Genomic DNA, 26,260 nt, shown 5'->3' with positions numbered 1-26,260 from the left:
CCCCCCCAGACCTGCCTAGCCCAGGACCTTTGGGCACATTTCCCTGAAATGGCACATTCTGAGGCATGAGCGTGGAAGGATTGGTTAACATTTTACTAAAGCTACCCAATTTATCTTTTATGTCTTAAAAAATAAAAGTCATAAAAGACAATACTAATACAGTCTGTTTAGAAGGTGAATGTTTCCTAAGAGCATCTGATCTTATTCCTTTAGGCCTTGCCATAGGAAATGGCATTTCTCCCATGTCTCTTTAAATGTAGTGTCTACAGATGGAAATCAGTTGCCAGCAATCGTTTTAATAAAAAAAGACCTATGTGTTTTGTCAATTTTATTCTTTTTCTCTTAGTATTAGTTCACATTTAAAGCTTTTATAATGCATGCATATTGAAAGCAGTGTTAATAGTATTGAATGATCAGTAACAAAATTTGTGACCTCAAAAACCCCAATTTCTAATGAGGTAAATAAGTTGTAAGAATTTTTTAAGCATATACTCGAGAAAGTATACAGTTACATCCTAACCACAAACATACGTTGGTGTTTGTGACATTTAGATGGTGATTTTTAAGTCTTCATTGATTTGTAGGCTTACCCTCTGAGCAAATATACCTTTGTGTTGATTTTATATTCATTTAGTAAATAGTAGTCAGATAGTCATTTTACTTTTAAAGTGTTTTATTTTTTTAAAGGTTTTATTTTTAAGTAACCTCTGCACCCAACATGGGACTCGAGACTACAGCCTTGAGATCAAGGGTCGCATGCTCTACCGACTGAGCCAGCGGGGGGCCCGTGAAGGTGTTTTAAAATGTAAAGTCTTATGTCTGTCTTTAGGTCAACAAGGTGTTACTATGTCAGAAAAGTTACTAACAGAACTCTTCTGTTCCAGCCTCCTCTTTCCACCCACTGTGCTCACCTGTGCCCTTGCTACACGGACTTCTTCCCACTCCTCAAATGTGCGACCTTCTAGAGGAGTTCAGAGTTCTCCGAGTGGGCTGGAGTTGAGTCAGGCTTCAGGCCACTTTTGTTTTGTGTGTTATTTCTAGTGCTTGACACCCAGCAGGAGACATTCATTAAGTATTTGTTGAATTTAACAATGAAGGAAACTAAGGCTGAGAGAGACCAGATGCTTTTCTGATTTCCGCAGGTGGAGAATACATAGTCCCCAGATACCCTGATTCCTAGCCCAGTGTACTTTCAACAAGACCATCTCAACTCTGTGCTTCCAGAGATTTCCCTCTCTGAATGTGGCCCTGCACGGGCATTATTAGAGAAGTTTTTCCTAAAAAATTACCCGAACAGTTTCCCTCTTCCTTCTGTCCCACTTGAGGGTTACAAGCCTGCTATTCATTTATAGCAAATGGGTTATGAAGGGCGTCTCCACTGACGCATCTTTTTTCTTTTTTCTTGTAGGCCATCTTTGGCAGCCAGACACTATCAAACTCCAATTTATGGACAATAAATAATGGTGCAGCTTGCAGAATTTCAAGTGCCACAGCTAGTGGCCAGAAGCCAACCACTCTGCCACAAAAAGTGGTGCCACCTCCAAGTTCTTCCTCCTCGCTGTTCCCCAAGCCCCCAGCCAGTCACAAACAAGTCCTCAGAAAGACAACATCCCAGAGGGCCTCCAAGTAAGTTTCCTCAGTCTTCTGTTCAGTTTCTTCTGAGTTGTATCGGAAGAGTACAAAGAGTACTCTTTATTTACAAGGCCTTCAAAACCGTTTGTACTGAAATGTGGAACACAAGAACCCCTGATGGGGACTAAAAGTTAACTCTGGTTCGCAGCCTGGCCTGCAAGTCTGAATCACCTGGGGAGCCAGTGAACCCTGCTGAGGTCGCAGCTGTGTCCCCTGTGGGAGGGGCAGGTGCTGCTCTGAGGTGCCGTGGGGATTGTGAGGAGAGCTGATGCAGGGTTTGAGATCTTTGCTCTCTAACTCTTCCAGCCTCTGGCAGGACCTACGATCGGACAGTGAACCAGGTAACAGTGCTGAATTGTGGGCTCGGAGAAAGGAAATGAACATTTCTTCCTGATGTATTCTTTTCTTGGTCTTTCTACAGAGTCAGATCTTTTCAATTTCATATAAAGTTCAGTACTACCCCCCCATTGTTTGTTGTTTACTCCTAGGCATTTGAATGGGAAGACTTTGGAATGGGATTTCAAGTGGGGGGGGGGGAGGTAGTTAACTTCATTGACATTAGTCAGCAGGCTCTGCAGAGCAACTTGTTTCTAGTACCTTTTGTAGTCTGCCCATTTTACCTCAAAAAGACCGTTGCATGCCCAAATCAAATTTTTTCACATTACATCCTTCACTCTATTTCCAGCCATATTTTTGCTAACGAACCAGTAATAGACTAATGAAGAGTATTAGTTTTAACAGCCCTTCTCCATTTAAAATTGGGGAACTTTCAAAGATGCCTGTACGAAGCAGGCATTCCCTGATGGATAAACACCTAGAGGGGGTTTGTGTATTTCTCTTGCTCTCATTAAGGCTCCTCCTTCATTTGTCCTTTGCAAAATCAATTTTAGTTGTAAGAATGAATCCTAGGACGTAGAAGAAGCAGTTCCTCTTTTTTCCTCCTTGGACAGTGAATCAAATTCTGGATTTGGATGGAAACCAATCCCTTGTGGCTGTTTTAATTATACCGCTGCCATTATTCATTTATCCAACAAATATTTACTCGGTGCCTACTAAGTGCCAAGCGCCGTTGTAGGAATAATTGGCATCGCAATGACTTTACAGAACTCTCTGGAGAAGTAGGGAAGGGGAGTCGGAAGGGGGCAGTTCGTGGTCGAAGGCCAAGAGCACAATAAGAAGGAAGCTGGGGCTGCTCACCCTGACGAGAGTAGAGGCGAGTCCTTGAGGGTGCAGGCTCTGGAGCCGGACCGCCTGTATTCACGCCCTCACTCCCCGCAGACCTTTGGCAAGTTGCAAGATCCTTAATCTGGTAGCCTCACTTTCCACAGTTCGGAAGTGGCGGTAATAAAGAGTATCTGCTTCATAGGACATTGCTAACTATTAGCAGAGTTAATACACGTAAAGTATAGAACGAGACCTAGCACACAGAAGAACCGAGTGAGTCTTAGTTGCCATCATAAACATTCCAAAACCATGCTCCCTTTCACAGGTTCGAGAAGCCCGCAGTTAGGTAGGAAAATCCATGAGTCAGATATGAATGTTGAATTTGCCAGTGAGCTCCCTGTTTGTGGATCCTTTGAGTATTGCCAGTACCCTGAGATGGCCCGTGGTGGCCTGTGTGGCTGGCTGGTCTGCCGGAGGGGGGGAGATGGGCTCTGCCAGCAGGCAGCAGTGCCGGACATTTGAAGATGCCGTCCACTCATGCCCTGAACTCATTGCTGGCAAGAGAACTCTTCAGCCTTTAGAGATGGAATTGCAGCTCTATGGACAAACTTTGCTGCATTTTTGTGGTTTCTTCTCTCTGACAGGCAGGAGTGTGGGAAAACCGGAAACAGCTCAGCACCAAAAATGCACAGAAGGGGGGAAAAAAGCAAGATTTCTTCAGAATTTAGGAAATATAATCCAAGTATCAAAAGGCATGCTGTAAGGCGTTGTTCCAGGAAATAGTTTCCAATTTGCCTTTAAAATTCTAGCACTAGTCACTGAAGCTAAATAAGTTAGTACTAATGGAGACCTTAACATTTCTCTCACTTACGTGTAAAATGTACAGTGTTGTGAGGGCCCCGCTGCTTTTAATATTCTCCTGACTTTTAAGAAAAGGAATAACATTGTTCTTATCTGACCCAACTCACTGAAAAGTTCCCTCTAAAAACTATTCAGATAAAGGTTGTTTAAAAATAACTTTTTATTTTATAGTAATTTCAGATTTACAGAAAAGTTGTGAAGACAGTACACAGAAAGATCAGAACACGCAGTTCTCCCCATTGTTACCATCCTGTGTCACCATGGTACATTTGAAGACGGTGCCATACTGAGAAACTGTCATTGGCACGTTTTTATGAACTATGAACTCTGTACTTTATTTGGATTGATGAAATTATTTTTAATCTAGGGAAAACTTTCTTGGCCCCTGAAATTAGGATCCTTGAGTATCAGTCGATATATTCTTATTGTTCTAAAGTAATTCATGTTCCTAGCTAGCCTGGCAAGTTACTTAACATTTATGGGACTTCTTTCCTATTTAAAGTAGGGAGAATAATAGTACCTGCCTCATGGGGTTATTAAGAGAAATAAATGAGTTAACGTCAAGCACAAATACGCTGCCTGGTACGTAATATGCTGAATAAGTGTTAGGCATTATTGCTCTATCAGACTTAGGTTAACACTAGGATGGCATTTCAAGAAATTCCCATGTAACTTTTTACTTTCTTCCTGCAAGATATGTTGCTTCGTTTGCTAGGAGCTCATTTCGGCCTTTATTCTGGCTCAGTTCAGATTAATCAGGAACCCTCGGTTATGAGTGGTGATACTGAGTCACACTCAGGAATGCCATAGTTGCCCCAAGAGACACAACTAATGAGAAGTTGTAATGAGCTATCGACCGTGCCAAGCCCTGTGTTTTTGGGTTGAACTTCAAACTTCTCCTAGCACAGAAGTTGGCATTGGACAAATATAGAAGCAATTTCCAAGAGCATCAAAGTTTCCACATACTAGAGGGTTGAGTTTAGAGAACAATAGAACATAAAAGATGGAATGTCGTTTGGAAGTTGGTGCAAAGGGAGTTGAGAATCAGAACAGTGGGGTCCTATTTCTTTATGATAATATTCAAGTGACTTTCCCTCTAAAGGTTTCAGTTTCCCATCTGTAAAACAAAACCACTGTCCCCACTGAATAATTAACCAAAATAACTTGTTTTCTGTCTATTCCGTTGAAAGCTTTTTATGAGCACATTCGTTTTTTAATCCTGTTGCTTTACAGCCATTTCCTCATCACCGCTTGGCCCAGAAGTTCTGTGTTGTAGTTCTCAGATTCAGATACTTCTATTTCCTTTAGCTAAATCTCCTTGGTCAGTTCTGTGAAGAGAATGATTAAGACTTTTTTTCCCCCTTTCCATGGTGCCAAGAGCCTTTCTTGATTTTCCTCTCTAATGCTTGCAGCACGTCATAATTTAGTACCCACTTCAGATCCTCCTTTTACAACTATTTGTGGTATTTCTTCCAAACAGTCAGCTGAACTAAGTGGGATGACAGGCTAGGAGCAACTACCCGCATATGAACTGTGTCTTTCTTGTAAATGACCTTTCTCTCAGAGCCAGAATTGTACTCTCCAGGAAATATAGAGAAAGAAACCTGAGGAGATTAAAGTTTGCCAGGGACATGGGCAAAACTCACAGACTAGCCATGACGGGGAAGGGCAGCGTCAAAGCTGTGGTACCTGGGGCATCTCTGAAGAAAGAAAACTGCAAAAGAGACACCAGACTTAACTAAAGTGCTTTTCTTTAAATAGCTGGGATTACCTTTCCTTGCCCACGTTTTAGGATATTCTGCATCAGGGTGACCTCAGTGGAAATTGAAGGTAACTGCTTGTTCTGTGTCAGCACCCAGGACAGTGGTGTTTGTTAATGGCTGCTGGGCACTAGGAAGGGAGGAGGGCAGCCAGGGGCCCAATAGCGTGGGGAGACCAGTACCAGTTGATGGGACCTGGGCATGTGCTGATGTGAGCAATACGATGAAAGATGCAAAGATGCTCAGAGATTAAGGTCAGACAAATATAAAAATGAGGATCAGCTTTGAAAAAATATGCTCTATCTTTTTAACATATGAGTCATTAACGTGAGGCAGAGCGATCAGGAGTTCTAATGTACCAAAAGTAGGTCTTGATGTGAGGGTACAAGGTGTGATATTGTAGCCAACCATCTTCTGTCAGCCTTTCAGCCGTTTTTTATTATGTGTAATTTCAAGAATATGATAGAATCTGTGGCATATCTATCCTTCAATCAGGATTCTCTAAATTATGCATTTCCAAAATATATAGTTATAGACTTTTAGTTCTGAAAGATAAAAGACTGCAGGCATAGTGAAGGGCTGTGAGTGCAGCAAGGTACACAGGTGGTCAGTAGCAGAGCCAAAGCCGAATCTGTGTCACCTACTGTGCTAACCCCAGACTCTTCCCAAGAGACCACTGATTTCCAAGGCCCCCCACCACCCCATTCAGATCCATTCTGTACAGCAAATGATAGGGTAATCGTCCTAAATACTGCCTCAGGGAAAATGCAATTTAAGCACTTAAGAGCATGCTCCCCTCCCTTTCCACACCAGTTTTACTACTTAAGTGGCCACTGAAATACTCAAAAGGAAGAAGAATTATTGTCACTCTCCTACGGAAGTGTTGGGAGAATTTCCGTTAGATGAAGCACAAGAAGGATTGACTTGAAGAACAATACTGAAGGCTTTTATATACTGCCTTCCTGTGAGAGTGAAATCTAGGAAATGAGTGGGAGACCTGGAATATACCAGGCAACACCCTCTCACTCTAAGGGGAAGGGCCTGGAAGTACGAAGAGGGTGGGGGGCTAGTCAAAGGGTCTGCCACGTAGACTCTTTCCTCTATCAGCCCTTAGCATTTCGACCTCAGTTGTGGCTTTAGGAGATCTTAGGGTTTTGCTTTTGGCATAGATGATGACATCGGTCAGAGAACTGGGTGCTGGTAACCATACCTAACCAGAAGTTTCTGCTGGCATGTGTATGGTCCAGTAAGGAGGAGAAGTACATGAGAGTCATGGAATGATGGGTCTTCTTTTGGTGATTCATAGTTGGGTCATTTAAATTAAAATCTTACTTCTCATCCCTGCCACTGGGATGTTAAAATGGTTGTTAAAATGGTAATAAAACTGGGACTCCTGGGTGGCTCAGTCAGTTAGGCGTCTGCCTTCAGCTCAGGTCCTGATCCAGGGTCCTGGAATCGAGCCCCGTGTTGGGTTCCCTGCTCAGTGGGGAGCCTGCTTCTCCCTCTCCTCTCTGCTCGCAGTCTCTGTCACTATCTCTGTCTCTCTCTCTCTCTCTCAAATAAATAAATGAAATCTTTAAAAAAAACGGTGATATAACTGTTGAATATTTCCCATCTCTCATTTTTATCTGAGTAGTAAAATCCCTTTTTAAAAGATTTAGGCAGGATCTTATGATTTTATAGAATCCATATCAGTTGCTCCATGATCATGAGTCTTTAATAGCAAACTTAGACTTTCCTCTCTGAGGATGAGCAAATACTTAAAAATCTTGGGGCCTAAGAATCGATGGTATAGCTTAAAAGAAAGCTCAATGAAGAAGACTCGGTGGAGCTGCCCACCTCTGAAATCAGTTGAAGCAAGCAGGAAAACATGTTAGAAAACCCCTAATGTGTATTCTTGACAAAATTAAAGCATCAAGCACATTGATGTGCAGAGCTTAAAAAAGCTATCTCATGTAGAGAGTAAGTAGTCTGTGGTCAGGGAGAAAATAAGAAATACCTAAGTGAAAAATTGGGTTAAACACGGTGAATTGGGCACTGCAGAAAATTCAGTTAGTGAAATAGAGGACAGATTGCAAAAATTCTTTCAAAATTCTGAGGATAAAGTATACAAAGATTAAAATGTTGATTAAAGGTGGATTTACCCTTAGATAACACATTCCAGAATAGAAGTAATAGTCATTATTACAGGCAAAATAGACCTAACATAGGACATGAAGGGTTTTAAACAGTATAATTAATGAGATTAAATTAATAGATACACAGTTCTGTGCTCTGCAGAGTTCCCATGAAATATTTTTCAAAACTAGAACATTTCAATTTAAAGCCTCAAAAAATAGCAATTATGTAGGATGATGATACAGAATTATATCATTCTCTGACCACTTTACAATAAAATTAGATACTAAAAGTCTGGACAGAATGTCCAAATAATTTTGGAATTTTTTAAAAGATTTTATTTATTTCTTTGACAGAGAGAGCACAAGTAGGCAGAGCAGCAGGCAGAGGGAGAGGGAGAAGCAGGCTCTCTGCTGATCAGGGAGCCCAACGCGGGGTTCAATCCCAGGACCCTGAGATCATGACCTGAGCTGAAGGCAGACGCCTAACCAACTGAGCCACCCAGGCGCCCCGATAATTTTGGAATTTTTAAACATTCTTTTTAAGTAACTTAGATCAGAATGATATTGCAAACTATACTGAAAGTAAGAATTACATGCATCAGGGGCGCCTGGGTGGCACAGCGGTTAAGCGTCTGCCTTCGGCTCAGGGCGTGATCCCGGCGTTATGGGATCGAGCCCCACATCAGGCTCCTCCGCTACGAGCCTGCTTCTTCCTCTCCCACTCCCCCTGCTTGTGTTTCCTCTCTCGCTGGCTGTCTCTATCTGTGTTAAATAAATAAATAAATAAATCTTTAAAAAAAAAAAAAAGAATTACATGCATCAGAACAAGACAGGGATGCCTACTTTCAGCACTTTAATTCAGCATAGTATTGGAAATCCCAAACAGAGCAGTTAGGCAAGAAAATGAAATAAAAAGCATACAAATTGGAAAGGAAAAAGTAAATCTATCACAGTGTGCAGAAATTTGATATTATATATAGAAAATACGTAATGTTTTCTAAAGAGTCCACCAAAAAACTGTTAGAACTAATTAATGAATTCAGTAAAGTTTCAAGATACAAAATCAATATACAAAATCAGTTGCATTTCCATACATTAACAACAGACCATCAGAAAGAGAAATTAAGAAGACAATACCATTTATAAGTGCATCAAAAAGAATAAAATACCTAGAAATAAATTTAAGCAAGGGGGTGAAAGATCTATACACAAGACATTCATGAAAGAAATTGAAGAAGACACAAAAATAAATAGATATTCTATGTTCATGGATTGGAAGAATTAATATTGTTAAGATGTCAGTACTATACAAGGCAATCTACAGATTCAGTGTAATCTGTATCAAAATGAAAAGGTAAGCTGTCAAATGGGAAAAAATATTTGCAAATCATTTATCTGATAAGGGGTTAATATCCAAAATATATGCAGAACTCATACAATCCATTAAAAATGGCAGAAGAATCGAATAGACATTTTTTCAAAGAAGGCATACACATAGCCAACAGGTACATGGAAAGATGCTCAACATTACTAATCATCAGGGAAAGGCGGATCAAAACCGCAAGAAGGTATCACCTCACACCTGTCATCAGAAAGACAAGAGATAAGTGTTGGCAAGGATATGTGCTGTTGGTAGGAATGTAAATTAGTGCAGCCACTATAAAAAACAGTATGGAGATTCCTCAAAAAAATAAAAAATAGAGCTGTCATATTATTCAGAATCCCAGTTCAGGATATACATCCAAAGGAAATGAAAACAGGATATTGAAGAGCTATCTGCACTTCCATGTTCATTGCAGCATTGTTCACAGTATCCAAGATAGGGAAACAACCTATGTGTCCATCAGTGGATGAATGGATAAAGAAGATGTTACACACATGCTCACGCACGCCAGAATATTACTGAAGCCATGAGAAAGAAGGAAATCCTGCCATTGTGACAACATGAATGGACTTTGAGGGGCATTAAGCTAAGTGAAGTAAGCAAGGCGGGGAAAGACAAATACTGCATGGTATCACTTCAATGTGCAGTTGAAAAAAAAAAAGTCAAACTCATAGAAACTGAGTAGGAAAGTGGTTGCCAGGAGCTGAGGAACAGGAGCTGGAGAAAACAGGGAGAGGTTGATAAAGGGTACAAACTCTCAGCTACAGATGATCTGATGATCTAATGTAAAATGTGGTGAGTATGGTTTATGTCACTGTATCGTATGATTAAAATTTGCTAAGAGAGTAGAACTTAAATCTTCTCACCAAATAAGTAAAGTAAGTAAGTAAGTGATGGATGTGTTACTAACTAGAAGGGGAGATCCTTTCACAGTGTGTATACGTGTCAAATCACTACAATATATACTTTAAATATCTTACAATTTTATGTGAATTATACCTCAATAAAGTTTAAATATTTTTTAAAAATAATAAAAAGAACTGTTTTTTTCACAACTTATATTTGAAATGTAGTCAAAGACATACTCCAAGATAAGTTCATAATCTTAGTTATTTTCATTGTTACAGTGTAGGAAGACTGAAAAGAAATTAACCAAGATACAAATGGCAGATTGGCTTCAACTGATGTACTGGCTTCAGCTGATTATCTAGAATGTCTTGTTGACATGAATTATGAGCACTTCTCTGAGCCCAGCAAGGAAGAGTGCTTTGATAGATTAGTGATGTCTGCTGCAGACAGGGAATATGAGTAGTGAATATGCACGCCACATGTTTGTCATACCTGAACTAAGGTTTCCTTTCTTGAAATTAGAAAAGGGTCAAATAAACAAAACTAAGAAAAACAGGTCAAAGGATATAAAGAAGAAAAGCAACGTAAAGTGAAAAGCAATAAAAAGTTTAATTCAAAACCTTTATTTAGTTTGGGGGAGGGGGACAGGGAAGGAGAAAATAAACATAGCTCTGCCAGAAAAAGAAGAGAATTAAAAATAAGAAAAAGATTTTAAAAGTAGATACAGCACTGGAGTGCTTGGGTGGTGCCGTCAATTGAGTGTCTGACTCTTGGGTTGGGCTCAGGTCATGATCTCAGGGTTGTAAGATCAAGCCCCGTGTTGGGCTTTGCACTCAGCACAACGTCTGCTGGGGATTCTCTCTCCCTCTCTCTCTGCCCTTCCCTTTAGTGCTCTCTCTCTCTCTCTCTCAAATAAATAAATCTTTAAAAAAAATAAAAGTAGCTATAGGGGGACTAAAAAATTATGAGAACACTGCATAATTGGATGCTACTAAATTTTAAAAACTGGATGGAAGTTTTTTCTAATATTTTCAAAAATATTAACTGTCAAGATTGGTTCTTGAATAAAGAGAACACCCAAGTAGAACAAGGTAGAAATTTTTAAACTATCCAAATTGGTTCTTAAAGAAATAGGGTACATGAGTAGGCCTAGAAAGCAATTTAAAATATCGTTTCTAAAATAGTTCTTTGAACCTTTTTTCCAAAATCTTTGGAGGCTTCCCAGTGCGTAAGATAAGGTTGAGATTCCTTTCTCTGACATTAAAGCCTTCTGCAGTATGTCCTCTATGCTGTGTGTAGCCTTCCCTATACTGTCTTACAGTCTGCTTTGTTCCTACGTGCTCATGTTATCCCCTCTTCCTTGTGCCCTTTGCCCTCTTGAATCTTAAGCCCTGTGTTTTATTCAAGATCGGGTTTTAATTTATCACGTTGATGCAGCTTCGCCAAGTGCCTCAGCTAACTCTACCATCTTCCTCCTTGTCTGATTTTTCTTTTTTATATGTGTTCTTCCCATCAGCCTCTAGGGACAGATACCTTGTCTTTACCCTTTTATCACGCGTATATTGAATGTCCGTTGTGCTGCGCATTGCTCTAAATATTGGTGATAAGACCAGTGGACAGGATAGATACAAGCCCAGTTTCCATGAAGTTTATTTTTAAGAGAGCAGAGATAAATCTATGCCTCAGCCCCTGAGCTAGCTTCTATTCATGACAAGTTCTCAGGCAGTGGTGAAGATGGAGACGTGCTAGAGGTGGTGGTTGGGGTGGTGGTGGTGACATAGTATCGTGTATTGGGGTGTATGTGTCAGGGATCACCAAATAGCAATGATCTCATCAGTAATTATTTATACCATGTAGAGTAGTAGTATATGGGAGGCAGGAGAGCACAATTGCTAACAGCCCAAGATTTCTAATTAAATTTGAATCCTGGCTCCTTCATTCGATTGACTGTTATTTGGGCCTACCTCTAAGCCTCTGTTTCATTAACTGTAAAATATTACCTACATCATGGAGTGGTTCTTAGGATTAAATGAGATCATGTATTTCCCTGACATATATTAAGCGTCTAATGCATGCGTGTTGGTATAATTATAATTTCTGCTGCTGTTGTTCCCTATTATAAGAGGTGGCATTTTTGTTGTTATTAAGCTGATATTTCTAAGTGTGATTTGGCTCGAGCTGGCAAGGCTGTGGAAATTCAAACACATTCTGAGATCCTGCACACTAATAACACTAATGATTATTGAAGGCAAGGGCTTAGCTTCAAATAAAACAAAAGATTAAATTTGGACATACTGACTTCCAGTCAAGTTGTCTCCATAAGTTTACACTTAATACTCTCCCTCTGCTTCAAATACATAGCAGTGATAAAAAAAAACAAAAGGACCTAGCTGACCTTCAAAACGAGGGAAACGTCTCCTTGGCCCCAAAATTTCCAGAAGTAACTGAGAGTCAGTGAATGAGGCTGAAACAACAAAGCTTTCTGAACTCTGCTTTGGAAGTGGGTAGTGACAGCCCAGAGTTCAGCTCCTGTGGCATGTTGGGGCCTGAAAGTGCCCTACCCAAGAGGAAAGACTGAGAAACCAGGCTCATTAATTGAAAATAAAACAGTAATTTTTCAACTGGGGAAGATGTTGCCCTCAGAGGATGTCTGGCAATGTCTTGAGTAATTTTTTGTTATCATAGCTGGGTGGGGGTGGGGAGTTCCTATTGGCATCTCATGAGGAGAGTCTAGGGAGGCCGGTAAACAGCCTGCAAAGCACAGGATAGTTCCCCACAACAAAGAATTATCCATTCCAAAATATCAGTAGTACGAAGGTTGAAAAATCACGAGCTAAGGAATACAGTGGGCTCTCCTCATGGGAGACTGATAAAACTGATGCTGCCTGAGGGTCCAACTGATCGTGTCTCAGAACTCACCTGGATTTCTAAATATGACGGAGGCAAGGGCACTGAAATACCAGTATAATGTCTGGTTCTGGACTGGGTGGAAGCTGCTCTAAAACCTTCAGACAAGAAGGGGTGAGCAAGTACAGAGACAAGGGGGAAAGTGATTATTATTCAAAATGAGCCTGCAAACCAAAATTGCAAAACACGTGAATAAATCTGAATCTAAGAAAGATTGCCAGACAAAGTCAACAACTGGAACGTGAATTCCTTACAAATGAAATTAATATTTTTGAACAGCCAGACATATTAGATCTGATATCTGGTAGGATTATCTTGTGGAATGTGACATGTGACTCTGATCACAGTGTCAGAAGGGAGACCTGAGGGACAGGTAGACAAGTTACACTTTAAGAAATAATAACTGAGACTTCTCTGCAATTGAAGAAATAAATGTTCTCAGCTAAAAAATTCATCCCATGTACCAAAATGAATGCACATCTAGACACAGCAGAGTGAAACTGCAGAACACTGAGCGTACAGGGGAGACTTACATACTACTTGAAAGAAAATTCAGAAAGGAACTTAGAATACTGGCATTCTCTTCTTCAGCAATAACAGGTGGCAGAAGACAAGAGCTAATACCTTCAGAGTGTTGGGGTAAAATAATTTTCAGTCTAGAATTTTTATACCTAGCTAAACTCCATTCAAGAGAAAAGCCAAAAATACAAATAATTTGAGATATACAAAGTCTAAGACTATGCCACCCGTGACCTTCACTGAAAGAATGAGTGAACACAGATGTGCTGGATAACACGAAGGCAGGGACGTGCAAAACTTTATTAAACGATAATACATGTTAATGACCATAAACATTATTGTTGGTCTTTCAAAAAGCTAAAACATGTTTAAGACAACAAAGATAAGATTGAGGGACAAGGGGATTCAGTGGATAGTGAAAACATAACAGTTCTAAGGGTAAGACAGAAATATTGAAGGAAAAAAGTAGCTAAATTTTACACTTAGGAAAAAGCAGCTAAGTAATTGACATACAGTCTGTAGCTTTTAAACTAACAGAGGGGGAGAGAAGAGAATGTAGAAACTTTGAATCCAGTGGAAGGCAGGAAAAGAAAACAAGCAAAGAAAAAGGATGGGGAGTAGAAAATAAAAACTAAGATGGTAGAAATAAATCTAATTATATGAGTAATCACAGTAAGTATTAACAGGATTATACTCTTTTATTGAAAGGTAGATCATGAAATTGCATTTTTAAACATGTTCAATTATAGCCTGCTTAAAAGAGAGATACCTAAAGTAAAATCTCACAGTGCAAAAGATGAGAAGAAGGTAAACCATACAATACTGATTAGAAGGAACATGAGTATAGCAATAGATGAAATATAATTAAGCAAAAAGCATTAATAGGAATTAAGAAAAGCTCTGGTATGCAGTTAACATCATAAATTTAAAAATATATAAATCAAATGACAATAGTGTAAGGAAAAATTGAGAAATTATCAATTGTAGTGGTCGATGTATTTAAATCTACTTCTATCAGTAACTGATAGATAACTTAAATTTCTGAGGACTTGGAATATTTGAAATGCAGAGTAACAGTTTGCTTTGATAAGTGGCTTTTCATCTTTTTCTGACCACCACTTATAATAAAAAATAAATTTCATATGCAACCTAGTAAAAAAATAGCTATATTATGTGTATGAAATGAAAGTTTCACAAAATACTATTTCCTATTCTTTTAAAAATGCTGATGGGGTCACCTAAATTGATTTTACAACCACCTTGATGAGTCACAATTCATAATCTGAAAAACATTAATAACTATGCATAGACTCCTGCATCCAAAAGGGAGACTATATCTTCTCTTCAGGTATGTGTTTACAAAAATTCAACACACACTATCACAAATGAAAGCTCCACACATTTCAAAAAAACGCATATCAAACTGTTTACACTTTTTAACAATAAATACACTTTATTTAGGGAAAATCAAAAGTTAATTTTTTAAAAACACTCATATGTTTGAAAATTTCTAAAAATACAGTACGTAATACCCATGTGTTAGAGAGGTAATCATAATAAAAATCAGAAAATACTTAGAACTGGATGGCTATGGAAAATGCTGTAACTTTAAATTTATTAAAAAGACAAGAAGGACAGGGCACCTGGGTGGCTCAGTCAGTTAAGCCTCTGCCTTCAGATCAGGTCATGATCCCAGGGTTCTGGGATCGAGCCCTATATTGGGTTCCCTGCTCAGTGGGTAGTCTGCTTCTCCCTTTTGCCTTCCCCCCCAGTTGTGCCCTTTCCCTCTCTCTGTATCTCTCTCAAATGAATAAAATCTTTAAAAAAAAAAAAAGACAAGAAGGATTGAAAGTAAGTGAGATAATCATTTAACTTGAAAAACTATAAAAGGAACAACAGAGTAAATTAATCAAAACCAAAATAAAGTAATAGAAATACAGAAATCACCTAGAACAGCTTGGCACGTGGGAGGACAGGCGAGAACAGTCCCTCAAGCAGTGTCCGGCACATGGCAGGTGCTCATTCAGTACTTGGTGAAGGAAGGAATGAAACGGACAACAGGCCAGAGAGGGGATCACCTCTGGAGAGACTGATACAGTACATTAAAAAAAGAAAAGACCCGCAGAGATAATATTAGGCGTAAAAAGGAATATAGCAGCAAATATAATGGATTATGGCTTAGATAACGTGTAGCATATTTATAAAATGGAGTCTTGCGCGCTACTACGGCACAGACGTTGACTTCACGAAATGTTTCTTGGATTGGTTTTGGAACCAGGCGCAAATTAGTAATGTTCTAATTGTTACTTGCTAAGGATTAGCGTATTAGCTTCTGTTTGTGCAACGCATATATAATCCCTGGCCTGATGGATAAAAGGAAGAAGCACACATACACCCGTGCACGTGTAGGTTGTGAGAAACGTTGTAAGATGATTCATCTGTGAGTAAATGTCTACTAAGAAAAGTCAGACTACATGTTCCCTTTGGAATTCAGTTCTTTAACCTAACTTGCGCCTTGAGATTTCTTCTCTCCTTTGGGAATTGAAAGAGGTTGGTTGTCACCAGTATTTTACAAAAATGATCAAGTTTGGGGTTTCTTTTCAGGATCTTCACAGATGCCACCACACCTGTCTGCCACAGCCCCGGCAAGGTCGGCATTTCTAACTCTCCTCTTCTTGTGAAATCTTGAGCATTTTTCTTTTGCGGGTCCTTCCTTCTACAGAAAGGTCATCCCTGATGTGGCATGGATCCAAGATAAACTTAAGACACCACCGGAACAGGAAACTAGTACCTCTGTGTTAGAGATGTGGAAAGAACTCGAAGAGAAGCAGTATAGCACGAAACCACAGTCAGTCTTGTAAAGTAATGAACAAAACAGATCTTAAAGAAAGGATATCACTTTCAGAAAAGTTTCCACTGATCAAAATAATGGCCAAAAAAATAAAAAAATAAAAAATAAAAAGAACAGAGGAAACCACAAATAAAGGAAATAAAGATCCGTGAAAAAGCATGTCAGAAGCACTACTTACCAGCAAAATGAATAGCAGGGATTTTGCTTATTGGAACCCTCCCTGACTGGTGATGGTACGTCATATAGGCCGGCTGGATGGCGGGCTTGTGATGCCAGTGGAATTCCTAGCCAGCTGTTTGATTAGCATATGTTCCCTAGAGATGAGTGCTAAAAGAAATCTTTCAATAATAAACGTAGGCAATATTTCTGCTGATAGAGATATTATTTATTTGTATGCATTACTGAACAATTTCTTTGAAAGGCCCAGAGAGGCTGTTCTCCCTTACTCAAAGTCAGGCCTTTTCCTGGACGTCAGGAAAATGCAAGAGATCGAAGGAGTAGGCAGAGTGAAGCAAGGAAACTGAATTCTGGGTGAGAAAGTGCACACTTAGTACTTAAACTCTTCAGGTACTAGTCATGAATCCGCCCAAAGGAAAGATCCTACCTTATTTGGAAAGAGCATGTCATTATTCATGGAATTATTCTGATTAGAATTCTTCGTTGCTACTATACATGCTTCTGTGGATATGTGGCCATGGGTCTTATGTCAGCGTTGAAGTGGCTCAGTTCACCGTGAAGCCCGCCCTTCAGCAGCTTTTGGTAATTACACAGTTCTTTCTGTGGAGACAGGTCTGAACTAAGCCCAGCACACAGCTGAGACTGTAGGAATCCTCCAACTCTCGATGTTGGGCCATATCTCCGGCTCCATCTCCGGGAACCTGCATCACTTCCAAGAAGAGCAATTAAGAAACACTACAGGACTATGTCGTCACATCTAGCACTCTTCTTGGTTTAAACTCTAACTTTTATATAGTATAAAATTAATGGCACTTCTCTTGTCCCATCTTTTCAGCATTTCTCTGCAGAACTCTTGATATTTTCAGAAGTCACTTTTCTGAGTTCATCTTTTTGCCACCTCTTCGTGTTCCTTACGTACTGTGGTCAGCAAGCAACAGGTAACGGAATGCAGCTCTCACACATTCAGCTCTCCAGAGAGAAAGGGAAGGTACAATTTCAGTCGCAGCTGACTCCATTGGACTTTCCTCTTGGCATAATGGGAGATGTGTCGTTCCTCCCGTCCGTCTCATTTCCCATGAGCCTCCTGGGTAGGACAAGCCTCCCCCCTGTGCTGAAAGCTGTGTTAGACGACAGTCCAGCCACCTCATTTGGTGCATAGTAGAAGAAACAGTGTGTTCATTCTGATGCTGAAAAAATGTGCATATTGGATTTATTGAGAGGTAGTTTGTCAATCTTAAATGAGACGGCTCTGCTTCAGGGAGTTGAGTAATTTTGACCATGAGTTTTCTGCCTGGTAGATTGCCACTTAACCACCTTTAGACTTTAATAGCAAAATGCTGTTACCTCCCACGTTCAGAATATGTCGTGGTCCTTCTTCTATAGTTTAGCGCTCATATTTCATATTGAATCAGAGTCACCGAGTCACCCGACTTAATATTTCAGTATGTAGATAGGCTTATAGTGAATGCAAAGATGGTTAGTATTTCTAAGTAAAAATACCAATACTAATAAAAGTTAATGTTTATTTAGCCATTTATATAATCCCAGACGCTGTGCTAAGATTCACCATCTTACTTAATCCTCAACAACCCTATGAGGTGTCTTGACGTTAAAGCACATGACTGACTTAGACAAGCAAGGGAACACATACACACCTTCCTGTGTCACTATTTCCTAAAACACAGGTGCTCCCAGGAAAGCAGCAAAGAATTCTTGCAGAAGCAGACCAGCAAGTGCAAATTAACATAAAGGCCCGAAACAAGCTGTGGTTCAAAAGTTCTCATTTAGGAGTGGGTTGTCCAGAAGTTGGAATGTTTTTTCCCAGGGAAATGATGTTATCACAACAAAACCATATTTACCCCTGGTGTGCCCAAAGAGGTAAAAACACAGACCCAAGCCATTTTGTGTACCAGTGTTTTCGTGGAAAAATTCACTCTGAATTTCCTCTTGAACGGCTGTTGGACACATTTCTCCACCCCCGGGGAAATGAGGAGCCTATGCTAGAAACAGCAGAATCATTAGAAATGTTCGAAGTTGGAATCAGAGTTGGCTCCCAAGGCCTGTGATGGGAATGGATGGAGAGAGGAGGATGCAAGAGTGACTGGACCTGGGGACAAAGGGGACAGACATAGGGACAGGAGATGCTGGGAGAGGAGCAGGAGGAAGCCCTCGAAGGTGAAGGGTGGGATAAGAATTCCAGAGAGGAGAAGAGGGGAAAGTTTGAGGACCCTGAACTCACTAGTCGTAAACGCCTTGGGACTCTGCTCATCCCCTCAGGTAGCTCCCTATTCACTGCTTCTGTTTCTTCTGTTGACTCCAGTGTTTTGCTTGCCTGGTTCCCTTTTACTGTTTAACACTCAGGGTTTCCTCTGTGATCCTGATACCAGCCCCGTGACTTTTCTAGACTCAGCTGCCCCCAACGCAAGCAAGTGCCCTAAGGTTTTTGGTTTTTTGTGTGGTTTTTAACTTCTGTAGAGGAAAGAGCCCATCCCAGGCTCCAGAACTTTGCCTTTTTCACTGGACCCGCAAGAGCCAATATTAGCTACAGATGCTTTGCGCAGTTCTTTGGGTCTGTAAAGGGCTGCGATAAAATGCATAAGCATTTCAGAGGAAGCTGTCCGAGGCTGAGGCTTATGGGAAAAGAGAGAAGCCCTCTGTTCCCTTTCTCTCCTTTTTGTCTCTCTGGTTCCCTTGTCCTCCAAATGAGAGTGGAAAGGAGTGAGTAGGGCCCAGCCCACAGCTTGCTGGAGGGGAAGGGTACAAGACAGTGTGATCCTCACATCACTGCTGGGGTGTGTTCTCAAGGGGCACGTCTCTGTTGGGGGTGTGAGGACCACCGGGGCACCTAAGCGTCTGGCAGGGACTCTAAGTGCTCTTCATACCACCGTCCCTGTCCCCAGGAGTCAATGTTTTCCTCACTTCTCTGGTGATAGAAATCACTTAGACACCCGGGGGGCTATGAAAAGCCTCAGTTCTCAAGCTTTATCCCAGACCCACTGAGTCAGAATCTCCAAGGGAAGGGCCTGGAAAGCTGTATGATTAGTAAGTGATCCCAGGTGGTTCCTGTCAAACACGTTTGGCAGACACTGCTTGCCTACCCCTTTGCCTTGCTGGTCTTTGAAAACTCCTAGGACATTCTAAATCCCTTTCTGTCTCAGATTCATTATATGTATATGCTATTTCTTCTCCATGGAAAGCTCTTACCTGTTCCCTACTCTGGGCCAATCCCTGCTTGTCATAACTTCATGACTCGGCTGAAATATGATTTTTTCAGAAAGACCATCCTTGACCTCTCTCATCACCATCTCAATCAGGTGCCCTGTTTCATTCTCTTAAAGCACCTTGTGCTTTTTCTCCTGAGCATTTATCACATCGATTTTTCCTCATGTATTTGCCTAATGTCTGCCTCCTCACTAGTACCAAGCACAGGTAGCACTTAAGTATTTTTCGTGTGGATGAATAAATAGAAAAATAGTGCTAGGAGAAGGGTTCCACAGGTTGGATTGGGTGCTACTCAACAGATAAAGAATTGAGCATATAAAATTTTAACCTTCCAAGGTAAAGTTTTCACACATCAACTAAAGTCACAGTAGTTGGGTCCAACAAGTAATTTGTATTTACAAGACAATGGATCAGATTATTCTTAAAATACTTAATAAATACCTAATGTGTGCAAAATGCAGTGTTAGGAGCTATGGGTACAACAGTGAATAGGCTGATACAATCTGTCTTTGTGGAGCTTTCTAGCAAGGATGACAGCTATTAAGCAGCCAGTTGCACAGTCTCATAATTATAATTTTGATAATGGCAATGAAAGAATTACAGATCTGTAAGAGCCTGTCACAGGGAGACCTGGCATGGTCTGTAAGCTAATCATAGAATTTCTAAGACATGTGGCTGGGAAATCCGGGCCCAAAGCATCCAGTATGCTCTGTCCTGTCTCCTATCAGAGTTGGCATGAGGGGAGCTGCCTCTATATAATGGTTTCTCAACTTCAGCACTGTTGACATCTTGGGCTAGAAAATTCTTTGGGGGCACCTTCCAGTGCACCATAGGAAATATTTAGCACCATTCCTGGCTCAGCCCACCAGATGCCAGTAGACCCCACAGTTGTGACAACCACAAATGTGTCAGCGTTGCCAAATGTCCCTTGTGGAAGCGTGGGGGTGGGGGCAAAACCTGTCCCTCCTTTGTACCTCAGTTGAGAACCACTGGTCTACATGAAACTTGGTTTTTTAAAAATGCCTTTACTCGTGATTTACCCAGTTCACTACTGGGAACGTCGTTTATCCATTTGGTAAACAGATGTTTGTTGAGCGCCTGTAAGGTGCCAGGCATTGTTCTAGGCACTGGAGACACAGCTGTGGCCACAGAGTGTGCTTTCTTGAAACTACAGTCCAGTGGAGAGAGAGAGGCAGTAAATTTTCGTATTTCGGAAGAAGGGATAGGTTGGTCATGGAAGTCCTTTCTGCTAAGACGGCATTTGCACAAAGCCTTGAAAGAAGCAAGGGAATGAGCCACGTGAGAGAGAGCACCAAGAGCAAGAGGAGGGCCTGCGTGTGATCTCACCCTTCCGTCCGCTGATCTAACCAAGCTGCTTGTGTTTCAGAGGCTCAACCACAGAAGGGCAGCTGAACGGACTCCAGAGCGGCCTTAACGCTGCGGCCTTTGCGCCCATCACCAGCTCCACAGGTTAGTGGGCGCACCAGCGCTCTCCGCGGCCGGGATGACAGGGCGGGGGGCTGCACTGGGTGTACTCTCACTTCTGCCTCTGAAGAAACGTGCGGTTCAAAGGATGAAGAAGCATCCAGGCTTTTGAAGCATTGGCAAACGGGCACCTGAGGATGGAAGAGTTTTCCAGAGCTAGTTCAGGGTAGATGACATTTCTGGGTCTGGGAGAGTGTAAACAGATTTGCAGCATTTAGTAAAAGGGCCTGTGTCTGACGAGTGTTCTGCCGTTCATATAGGATGCCCCATGTAGTCTCTCCCACTAGCTCCTCAGCACGGTGGAGCTCTGCTCTTCGATGGGAGTCCTGCCACGCTAATGTAATGGCCTCCTGGTCCATTGCCAGGTGCTGACTGAGGTCTTAAAGCCCCTCGGTGTAGGTCCCCACATATAGTCAGGCAGCATTGGTCCAGGGAGAGTTTTCTTTGAGCACTAATTCATAAAAAACATACTAATGAGTAATCAGAAAATTAAAAGAAAATCACGTGGATTCAGTTCAACAAATACTTGTTATTGAGCACCTCCCGTGGAGAAAGTAAGATGCTGGGCACCGAGGGGCGTAGAGGGTACACTGGGCAGTCCCTGTGGTCAGGGAAATTACAGACTCAGGGAGAGAGAAGAGTCAGCAAGGAGTGGGTACAGGCTTCATAAATGTCAGGTACTGGGGACGCATAGAATAACCGTAGACAGCGCTGGTGGAGCATCTGGTGTGTCCGGCCCAGTTCTGAATGCTTTACGTGGGATAACTCATTTGTTCACAAAACAGGCATTTAACAGAAACTGTGTTCCCCATTTCACAGCTGAAGACAGAAAGGCACAGATTATGAAACAAACCCCAAATCTCATAGCTAGTAAATGGCGGGGCTGTATTGGAACCCTGGCAACTTGGCCTGGTCTCTTTAGGAATTAGAGAGGGCTTTCTAGAGGAAGAAACATCTAAGTGGAGGGTTGCGTGTTGACAGGTCCCCCAGGAGAGGCGAGGCATGGGTCCGAAGTAGTTCTAGGAAGAGGGAACAAGACCTGCGCACGGGGGTGGGGGGGCAGGGTGCAAATACACTGTGCGCTGGGAGCCCTCCTGTGTCACTGCGCCTGGGGACTAGAGCGTGAGCAGGGAGCAGCAGGAGAACAGGTCATAGAGGTAGCAGGGCCGGTTCATGAGCCGTGTAGGGAACTTGGTCCCAAGTGTAAGAAGGAACCATCAAGGAGTCTAGGGCCAGGGTGTGGAGGGGGTGTGTGTGTGACATAGTAGACCTTCAAATGATTAAAAGGCCACCGAGAAGCCTGGTTAGACTGTACCATGGGGATAGTTACATATATCTCATAGGCTTACTGTGGAATTAAAGGACACAATATATAGAGAAAGGCTTTATAACAACACCAAGGTCAGGTAATAATGTAAGAGTATAAAGATTTTGTTCTCCGCTCAAGATCTTAGGACCTGAATTCAAGAAATATTTGATGGGTATCTATTTGGTCCCCCCCCCCCAAAAAAAAAGAATTACTAGAATATGGTAGTTATTTTTAAGGAAGTAGAATTTCCACCTGGAACTGTTCGGCCTGGGAAATGGGTGGCTGGGAGAATTTTGCGCTATAGACAGCTGACTATCTCTAGCCAGCAAATCGCTGTAGCCAGACAGGGTCGCAGAGCGTGGGAGATGCCGGAAACCTGCCTCCTGCGTTTGCGTGTCTAACTGTTGCGTTACGTACAGGGTTGAACTCTCTGCGTGCGCTCTGGCTGGGGAAGTTGGAAATTTGAGGGGCCGGGTGGCTCTTACTCTCAGCATCTTGATCATGAATTAATATTTATTGACTAAAGTTATCTGTTAAGAGATTTTGTAACAGTTGTAATGAATTCAGTAGCAGCGTAAAACCACAGAGCACAGAGAAGTTGTATGTCTCCCTGGATTCTAATACCTGCCTTTTTCCCGCTTCTGCCTTAAGACAAGTGCATTATTCTTTTCACCTTGTTTAGGCCGCCTGCTGTTTACTGCTTTTGTCTCCAATGACTCTGGACCTCTAAAGTGCCTTGAATTTGTTTCTGTTCTGTGCCTTTCGGGGTGTTCCTGGTCCTCAGTGAAAGAAACACTGATGAACATGGTATTTTCCATACTTCCCAACAAACATTCTGCCTTAGCAGCACAATGATAACTAACCCCATTAGAGTTATTTCCACAGCTAGTAAGTAACTACCTGGCACTTCAGTGTTCCAATTATAAAGCATGTGCTTTTCTGTATGACACATAGACTGAAAGGTGTTATTCTAGGGGTTCAGAAGGGTGTCCTACAAAAAGGAGGGTAGGTTGCTATTAGAAACATTTTTCTTTAAACCCACAAGAAGGGAGAACAACCCCCATAATAAGTCAAGCTTTACACGTCTCTCAGAGATGGGACATTTGTGCCTTTGTGCCCGCTTGCTACGCTGACTTTGAAAGGTATTTAGCCCCTGTCTGGTCCAGTTAACTCAGTTGGTTAAACATGGTATTATTGAGTGCACGAATATAGCAAAAGTCTGTTTCCTGGCCCCTTGACCCTCTACAAGTCTAGCCAACCAGGCCTTAAAGCTGTGTCACTTTGTTCATCGGGCGCCTAAACGTGATACTCGCTCATCCCAGCACACTGTTGAAAAACAGCGCAGAATCCTTTCCCACTGAAGGTGACCTAGCGACATTGTTCTTCTAATTATGAACGTTAGATGGGGTAGTGAATGTGAAAGCTGCTAGCAGAAGGCCTGGAATGCTCCACGAATGTTACTTTTTCCTTGACTTCCCTACTTCAAGCTAAACATTCGGAGTTTGCTGTGGAAGGGAAGGTGTAGAGTCAGCAAATTGGGAAACTTGAGAAGGAAGCTAGAGTGAGGGCCTTTGGCTCAAAGCCAGAGCCATTGGCCTTCGTTCTTTATAACCATGGCGTTCTTGAGTTCTGAAGTGGAGATGGTGAACTAAAACTAAAATAGCAGAGAGCCACAGATTAGATAACTGGCATTTCTCTCGTGCTGACTTGATAGTGTAAACCACCATTCTTGTAGGGTCTGAGGCCATACCAGCTGCCCTCATCCCTGGCCTTAGCTTCTGCCTACGCCTTTTCTGTCCTGGAGCCCAGCCTCTGCCTGCCCCACACCCCAATTTGTTGTGGTGGTGGTGGCAGTGTTTTAAAGCTCTTACGGGTCTGTAGTTGGTGGAAGGATTCTTACTGCCTTTTGAACACCAATGCTGGATTTCATTTACAAGAAGTGAGAAGCAATGTCCTTGTTAAGTATTGGTTATTTTGGGCCTCGGTAAAACGCACTTCAGTGTTATCCTCTTTCTTTGCGTGGGGATGGGTAACTCTGGCTGCGCACTTCACTGTCTGCCCGTGAGACGAGAGAAAGGAACTTGCTTTAATACAGAGTCAACCCAGTGGAGCGTAAACTCTAAGGATCTAGAAGTCACTTTAACTTTGAAGCGAAATTATTTGCCTGGCAGTTCTCAGCGGAGTGACCTATTTTTATTATTAGATTCTTATTCCTTTCACCAAGCATTATATAGTTGTCGTGGATCCTGGTTGGATCTGGAGTATCGTAGATTAATAATGCGAAGAAATGAAGCTCTTGAGATGCTTGCCCTGGTGGCTTATATCCTTTTTTTGCTCCCAAAATGTTCTTCTCCCCCCAGAGCCAGAGGGGTAAGAATTTGGGTTGATTACCCACTCTTACAGTGTTAGAAAGCAAAAGGCACAGATTTGGTGTTTGGCAGGAAGTTCGGTGTCAGCATCTGGGCAAACGATGATCCCCTAAAACCTAGGTTTGGTTTTGGTTTTGTTTTTTTATTTTCTTGAAATACAGATAGCTGTTTATTTTCTCCTTTCTTTATGTTCGATGTATTTCTCAACCTTCTCTTTCCTCCTTTGGTCCTTGTGTCGCCCACCACCTAATGCTATATTCTGGGCAGTTTTCCACGCCTGGTGTCCCTTGCTATTCTTCTCTCTGGTGGTTGTCCTACCCTAAAACCTAGTTTTAGATTTGACCTCTTGTCCTTTCACCAAGATCAAATAAAGTGTTAAGTAGGGATTTTTTTTACATTTTTCAGGATCTTTGGAAGCTCCCCAAGTTATTTTCGCCAGATCCAAACCCTTGCCCACACAATCTGGAGCCCTTGCTACAGTTATAGGACAGAGAAAATCAAAGTCGGTGAAGTCAGGGCCAATTTAAGGTAACAGTAAGAATAAGAGCATATTTTTTTATGATAACTTGCTGATTTTATATCACAGCAAGAAGCTTAATAGCTATCAAGAGAAGTGATAGTTTCTCAGAATGACAAAGAAACTGGCATTTTATAAAACCAGAGCTCAAAAGGACTCCAAACTGTGGGTCAAAGTTAAGCTCCCGCTAGCTTGCCTCTGTACGGGCCGACCAGCAGGTGGCGCTGTGGCAGTAAGAAATTTTCTTACTATTATGGAGGCTTTTGTTTAAAAATATGGGGACATTGAAGCCAATCAAAGAAAGAAACTAAAACCATAATTGTGCTATCACAAGTAGAGAGTAACAGAATATATCGGAGAACATGATACTTGAAGGTCAAATCGCAAGAGCCTCAAAAGAGAATGAATATTGTTAAAGATATTTATTATTAAAGAAGGCTTTTAGATTAGAGTTGTGTAGTTTGTGAACTGGAGGCAGGAAGGAACAGAATTTTTAAAAAGGTTTTTTTTGGTGAGGTCGATTAATTGAGTATGCTTTTTTCTGAGTTAAGATAAGCATATGCTGTAATTGGCAGCAAAACAAACTGTAGACCCCAGTCTACCACCCGTCCATAAAAATCTCCAACGTTGAAGGGATGGCCTGACATGATCTAGTGAGGCTGTACCCACACCACCAGCGCTGCCCCACAGTGTTTTGTTCCCAGCTGTGGCCTTCAAAACTTTCCAGAAAATTCTATGAAACCACAAGGTTTTGATGATTCCTTTCCTCTTTGCTCTACCGTACATACTAAAGCATTAAAGGCACACCTGCTATGAGCTTAATACCCGTCTTAGCTCTAGGGGAATACTTATAAACTTATTTGAGAAGCATTATTCATCAAAATACCCCAGGAGAGCAAAGGAGGGAGGAAAATTATTTACCCACCACAGGATTCATTTACATTGGATCAGAAAGCTTCAAATATCTTTCCCCAGCCCATCTAAACGCTTTCCAAAAAGGAATGAGAAGAGAGAAAGGAACACCAAATCCATGGCTTGGTCATCTACCAAAATGTAGCAGAGAAACCGAAAACAACCAGAGTTCTATTGGTAATACTTCACCAATGGTCCTTTAATTCTGATACGAGCAGCCTA

At 41.6% G+C, this 26,260-nt stretch overlaps 1 protein-coding gene across 45 annotated transcripts in view; it reads left to right on the top strand.

The window, feature by feature from the left end:
- The window catches only part of TTLL5 (tubulin tyrosine ligase like 5), a 277,235-nt gene that overhangs the window by 210,294 nt on the left and 40,681 nt on the right, over positions 1–26,260 (top strand). For 44 of the 45 annotated variants that reach the window (XR_008961400.1, XR_008961417.1, XR_008961418.1 and 41 more), the window contains 2 exons: positions 1,409–1,626; positions 20,834–20,916. Coding sequence is in view for 27 of the 45 variants with exons in the window: in XM_048220021.2 (XP_048075978.1) it covers positions 1,409–1,626; positions 20,834–20,916 (301 nt within the window). In the remaining 18 variants the exon portion in view is untranslated. Of the gene's footprint in view, positions 1–1,408; positions 1,627–20,833; positions 20,917–26,260 lie in introns of those variants that run through there. The other variant, XM_026519467.4, reaches the window with a different exon arrangement.

This window comes from Ursus arctos, unplaced genomic scaffold (assembly GCF_023065955.2).
Source record: "Ursus arctos isolate Adak ecotype North America unplaced genomic scaffold, UrsArc2.0 scaffold_25, whole genome shotgun sequence".
Lineage (NCBI taxonomy): Eukaryota > Metazoa > Chordata > Mammalia > Carnivora > Ursidae > Ursus > Ursus arctos.
Note: the sequence above shows the minus strand (reverse complement) of the source record. Positions and strands in the feature narration are given on the sequence as shown.